The 6,565-nt window shown below is 41.8% G+C and overlaps 1 protein-coding gene across 1 annotated transcript; it reads right to left on the minus strand.

Annotated features, from left to right (window-relative positions):
• Nucleotides 1–838: 838 nt before the first annotated feature.
• On the minus strand, nt 839–4,777 carry LOC114411100. The gene is made up of 3 exons (XM_028374880.1): nt 4,625–4,777; nt 1,127–1,639; nt 839–1,051 (listed from the first exon to the last, which is right to left on the minus strand). The coding sequence occupies exons 1-3, from the start codon at nt 4,775–4,777 to the stop codon at nt 839–841; spliced, it is 879 nt and encodes a 292-aa protein (XP_028230681.1).
• Between the last annotated feature and the right edge of the window lie 1,788 nt (nt 4,778–6,565).

The raw sequence follows: 6,565 nt of genomic DNA on the forward strand, positions 1-6,565 counted from the left end.
CGCTTGCGACACCCCTATAGATCTAGCAAGATGGCTTGGACCCCCCCAAAAAAGAGAATGCACATTTTAAAGCATTAACAGACACAACACAAGGGATGAAATGCAAATCATCGATCCAATGTTCATTAGATGTTGCGATCAGAGTTTACAAAGGACAAAAAATCTTTGGGGAGCCTCAGAGTATAATCACATAGTGACTCTGGATAATCTTTTTGATGTTCTTATTGGCCACCTCAACTGCCCCATTCATCTTTGGGCCAGTAAGGCATGGAATTATGGTGTTGGATCTTGAAGTCCTCACACAATTCCTTCATCATCTTGCTATTCAGATTGGTGGCATTGTATGTGATAATCTTCCTGGGCAGTCCATACCAGAAAATTATTTCCTTTTTAATGAACCTGACTACCACGCTTCTTGTGACTCTAGAGTACGAGGCGGCTTCAACCCATTTGGTGAAGTAGTCATGGAGAAGGGCCACGGTGCTGCCAAAACATTTAAAGGCATGGGTGGAGCGTTGACATTGTCTGTGAATGTCTGGCATTTGTGGCATTTCCTAACATGGATGCAGCAGTCGCTCTCCATGGTGAGCCAATAATACCCCGCCCTCAGAATCTTCCGTGCCATAGCATGCCCATTGGCATGTGTCCTAAAGGAGCCTTCATGGACTTCCACTAGCATGTGTTCAGCCTCCCTGGCATCCACACATCGGAGTAAAACCATGTCATGGTTCCTTTTGTACAAAATGCTTCCACTCAAGAAGAAGTTGGCTGCCAACCTTCTTAATGTTCTCTTGTCATTGTCGAAAGCCTCCTGTGGGTACTCCTTGTCTTCGATGTATCACTTGATGTCGAAGTACCAAGGTTTACCATCTTGTTCCTCTTCTATCAAATAGCAATGCGCGGGCTTGCCGCAACATCTAAATTCGATGTACGGCAAGTCTCCGTGTGGAGTCAGCTGGAACATGGATGCTAAAGTGGCAAGCGCATCGGCCATTTGATTCTCCTCTCTGGAAACGTGGTAGAAAGAGACATCATCGAAGAACTTAGCCAACTTCTTGATGTAAGACTAATAGGGTATCAACTTATGATCCCTAGTCTCCCATTCTCCCCTCAGCTGGTGAATCACCAAGGCTGAGTCTCCGTACACTTTGAGCAACTTGACGTTGAAGTCAATTGCCGCTTGGATCCCAAGGGTGCATGCCTCGTATTCAGCCATGTTGTTCGTGCAATCGAAACCCAATCTGACCGTGAAGGGAATGCATTGATTGTCGGGAGAGACCAAAGCTGCCCCGACCCCATGGCCTAGGGCGTTGGACGCGTCGTCAAACCACACGATCCACTTATCCCTGTCCTTATCCTCTGACATCTCTTCGAACAAGGCCATAATGTCTTCATTTGGAAATTCCAGATGCATGGGCTGGTAATCATTGAGAGGATGCTGAGCCAAATAGTCTACCAAGGCGCTTCTCTTTATTGCCTTTTGGGTGACATAGACGATGTCCAACTCAGATAGAAAAACTTGCCACCGAGCGATCCACCCCGTAAGAGCGGGCTTCTCGAAAATGTACTTGATTGGGTCCATATTGGATACCAACCAAGTAGTACGGCTCAACATATACTGCCTTAGACGATGGGATGCCTATACCAAGGCACAACATGTCCTTTCCTAGAAAATTAAATCTATCTTCTATAACAAGTTTAATCGGTGGAAATTCTAAAGAATCATGTTAAAAACATTTACCACAAGACATGTGAGGAGATACATGGAGAAAAATGAAGAAACAACAATGGAGGAGAAGGTAAAGCTGAAAATTAATGGAGGTTTAAGGAGCACCTACTTGAAGCTCTTGTGCTCTAATACCACTTAATGGAAGCTTGCTTGTGAAGCTTCTATGGAAGCTGGATCTTTGAGCTTCAATGAGGTCTTTCAATGGTGATTTTCCACCATGGATATGCAGTGAAAGATAAAGGAGAAAAGATGAAAGGAGGCACCATCCACTAGGGAATAAGCCATGGAAGAAGGAGTTTCACCACCAAGAGAGAGTGCCTTGGATAAGAAGCTTAGAGAGGAAGCTTCAATGGAGGAAAAGAAAGAGAGAGAGAGAGGGGGAGGGGGGGGGGGGGGAACACGAAATTGAAGGAGGAAAAGAGAGAGAGAAGTTGAACTTTGAAGTGTGTCTCACAAGACTCTCATTCATCAAAGTTACAACAAGTGTTACACATGCTTCTATTTATAGCCTAGGTAGCTTCCTTGAGAAACTTCCTTGAAAAGCTTCCTTGAGAAGCTTCCTTGAGAAACTTCCTTGAGAAGCTAGAGCCTAGCTACACACACCCCTCTAATAACTAAGCTCACCTCCTTGAGAAGCTTCCTTGAGAAGATTCTTAGAAAAGCTAGAGCTTGGCTACACACACCCCTCTAATAGCTAAGCTCACCTCCTTAAGATGAGAAGCTCGAGCTTAGCTACACACAACCCCTATAATAGCTACGCTCATCCCATGCCAAAATACATGAAAATACAAAAAAGTCCCTACTACAAATACTACTCAAAATGCCCTAAAATACAAGGCTAAAACCCTATACTACTAGAATGGCCAAAATACAAGGCCTAAAAGAAGGAAAAACCTATTCTAATATTTACAAAGAAGAGTGGACCCAAACTTGGCCCATGGGCTCAGAAATCTACCTTGAGGTTCATGAGAACCCTAAGGCCTTCTTTAGCAGTTCTAGTCCAATCCTCTTGGAATCTTTTATCCAATACCCTTGGGGGTAAGTATTGCATCATGGATAAACATGAATGCATGACAATGATAAGTCACTGAAGTATTGAATTCACACAGAACATTCTGTAGAACATAGGGTCGAATCAAATCCTATTTTTATTAAAACAACATGGTTCATCACATCTTGTCAAAGTCATAGCATAAATACAACACAGACGCCTCAACGACTCCTAATTATGTGGGTTGTTAGTTTGACCATGTGTTGGCAGTAATCGAAAAGACCGTGAACTTCGTCTTGGAAGCTCTTGACTCTCATTCAGAGTGAGAGCGAATCTATTCATCCATTTCATGGCTTCCCCGTGCAATAACTCTATCACCCTTTCTCTCGCTTCCCTTTCAATCTGTAGAGCCGATACCTTTGCCTATACATCTTCCAGAATCTGCCCATGACTAACAGCTAGGTTCACCTTCTCCTTATATTGATAAATGATTATCAACATATTCTCTTATGTTTTGCTCAACTGTTCTGTCAAACATCTCTTCAACCTCTAATAAGCCTTTAACTTATCCTCTAACACCATGTTTTTCATCCTTGATTTGTCTCTCTCGGCCTTTCTAAGCTTAAGCTTGTTACTGCTGCCCCATAGAACCCCTCAGAATTTGTTCTTGCTCCATTCTTCCTTTTGGGCCCTTTTTGTTTCCCGCTCTAATGTTTTAACCCTGGTCATGTTGATATCTTTCAGCTCATCACACTTTTTCCTGACCCTAGTGACTGCCGTCTTTAGCTTCTTTTTCACCACTCTTGTCTTTTCGAGCTCTGCTTTCAAAGCTTGCACTTCTTCACTTTCCTCAGGAATTTCAGCCTCTTTCCCACTTATACTTTTTTAGCTTTGGGAGCCAAGTTATCCCTTGCGTTCTAGACTTCAACCACTTGTGATAGACGCTGATGACGCCATTGCTACTTCCCCTAAGCTCCTTATCTTTTCTTCCCACTCTATTCCATGCTTTACGGATTTTTGAAGTATCTTTGCATTGGCTTCATTGAAACCTCGTGTGATGAAAGGTGTGATGATTTCCTCCGACGACGCGCCTCTCATAAGGTAGCCTAATTGTCTTATGGCCAGCACGGGATTATAATTAATACAACCCCTTGTCCCCATCAAGGGGAAATTTGGGAATCCCTCACACGAGCATAACACTCCTACCCCTCCTTCTTTCCACCATGGGAACTAACTAATGGACGCTCCCGTCACGCCTGCCAAAAATTCTTACCAATTTGCTTTACCCTTTTCGGAGCACATGTGATGACCTTGTAGGGGACAGATAGATCTACCTTCATGATAGAAAACATGGGATACCAACCATACATAAAGAGTAGGCATACAACAGAAAATTCTAGCACTGCTCTTCTCGCATCTCAAGTTGAATGTATTTTATGCATCTGCCAATAGAGCGATGACCGGGCTTTCCTTGCTATGGTGATAAGTAAGAAAGGCATCGATCGTTGCTAGATCGACCAACCTGTCTACATTCGGGAATAGTACCGTCCCAAACACTAGAAGAGATAATACATCGATGAAAGTTGCCCATTCTCCTTGGTTGGCCAGAGCTTCCGCCTTCTCCTCTAAGCGCTTCCTTGGTATCCCTGCCACTCCATTCCTATTTTGCTTCACTCGGTCTAGCTCTTGTTTCGAGATCTTGACCACTTTTTATATTCTTGCCATAGAAGGATGGAATCCAAAAAAAGGTATGGTTTCCTCCCCCCTAGCGGGCATCCTAAGATCCCTTCGAACTCCTCTATGGTTGGTGCTAACTGGAAGTCCCCAAAAGTGAAGCATCTGAGTGATTGGTCTTAGTATTGAGTGAGAGATGTGATGGCTTCAATGGACACTTCTATCATTACCAGATACCATATCTTCCCATATAACTTGTTGAAGGCTTGACACTGAACTTGATCCATTCGCTGCCCTAGTTTTTGCAAGCTGACTAGCTCTAGATTCTTGACTTTGACATGATAGAACCTCTTTTTAAAAGGTGGCGCTTGGTCCGACCCCATGTTTGCGAGAACGAAAAAATATGATGACCAATACTTCAACACCCTATCATAGAGGAGATATGATGAATGCATCAGGGCATGGTTATGCTATGCATGACAAACATATTTATCAAATGACGCAAGACGCCCGAAAGACCATATTTTCTTATCCACAATGTATTGGGCATCATGGTTTGTTTGCAGTTATTATCATGTTACACAATGCATGCAACTAAGAAAGTGGTGCAAACTTTCACGCTTCTTTGTAACTTTGACAACGAAAAACAATGCACGACATGACGAAAGTATGCATGAGTGAACATAATGACTAATGGCAACAAAAGGTATATGGTTGGTAGCACAAAGAAACATGCTAGACGAATGAGCATGATAACATAATGACTTAATGCAAAATGCCGCATGTGAACATAATAAAAATGGTAAACACAGGAATGATGTATACTATTACGACGTATAAAGATATGCATAACTTGATCAAGGAAACAAGACATAGTGAGTTTGTTCTGTGTCCCTAGTTTCGGATCCTAATGTAGGGGATCGAAAGTTCGCTATCCGGTGATAACTCCCAAGGGTGGTTGTATGTAACTTTCAAAGGCTTCTAGAGATATCATCCTCTTTGGTAACAACATTATGGCGGTAGGGACTACCAGTGACAACGAATCATCAAAAGAGGAAAACTCTAGATGAGGCTTCACTATTATCAAGAGAGTCAAAGACCCAACATGACCACAGATCGACCTCCACTTCCTATGTCTCACACAGGCCCGGGTATAGGGCCTAATACCTCAATGTGTGTGCAAAGGTGTAGGTGCCATGTGTGCATGGAACAAACAAATATTTCTAACTACGAATGTAATAGATAGATAGACACACAAAAAACACAATAACACGACAAGAGGTTATATACAAATATGAAAAAAAAAACAAAATACAAAAGAGAAGAGGGAACCTTAAACAAAGAAAAAGTCACGATAAATTTGCATACCAACCAAATAGCCTAACTCTCTAACAAAAGTCCCCAGTGGAGTTGCCATTTGTCGCAACCTACCATTCGGCAAGAGGGTGAGATGAAAAGAAAAGGGCGTGTCTTCCAAAAAAGGAGAACGCGTGGAAGTCGCCACCAACGTTTATTCAAGGAAAACATTAGAAAAACCAAAAATAGGTCTGTGAATTTTGAAAAGAAGGGTTCAGGAGTCGTTTACACATAGGGAAGGTATCAGCACCCCACGCACCCCTCACAAGGGACAACAACCTTCAATCGAGTGTGGAAAAACATGACTTCAATATTATTTATTTTCCCTTTTTATATTTTTATTTTTTTTAGGTCGACAAGGGTGTTGCCCTTGCTCTTATATATCCTCAGGTGCGATGAAGAATTCATACCTACGTAGTTCTTTAAAGTGAGAAAGTTTGTGTGTGAAATTGTTTTTATGCTTTTGAAAGATTCTTTTTAATTAACAAGAACAAAAAAAGGGTTGCTAAGGTGTTGGACCTTGAACAATCTCAAGTGACTTTGGAAAAGAGAAATTCAGTTATGCATTGATTTTATCTTGGTTCTATTTGTTAACTTCAATCCCATTCATAAAATTGTTTGTACAAGAAAGAAGAATATATACAATGAAAAACTAAGTAATTGAAATGAATACTTACTTGATTTAGTAGCTAACTCATGACTAACTAAGTAATTAATTATTAGTTGTAATACCCCTCAAGGTGGGATGGGCACATCAAGGATTCCCAACTTGCAAATGAGCAGTAGATAATGGCTTAGTTAACAAATAAGCAATC

Source organism: Glycine soja, chromosome 1, assembly GCF_004193775.1.
Source record: "Glycine soja cultivar W05 chromosome 1, ASM419377v2, whole genome shotgun sequence".
Classification (NCBI taxonomy): Eukaryota; Viridiplantae; Streptophyta; class Magnoliopsida; order Fabales; family Fabaceae; genus Glycine; species Glycine soja.

What these genes read in the sequence shown, in the direction of transcription:
- LOC114411100 (XM_028374880.1), bottom strand. Translation starts at nt 4,777, where the DNA reads ATGGGGTCGGACCAAGCGCCACCTTTTAAAAAGAGGTTCTATCATGTC. An exon ending in ATGGGAAGATATGGTATCTG is followed by an intron (nt 1,640 to 4,624) that starts GTAATGATAGAA and finishes GCCTTGGTATAG; the next exon opens with GCATCCCATCGTCTAAGGCA. An exon ending in TGTACGGAGACTCAGCCTTG is followed by an intron (nt 1,052 to 1,126) that starts GTGATTCACCAG and finishes TACATCAAGAAG; the next exon opens with TTGGCTAAGTTCTTCGATGA.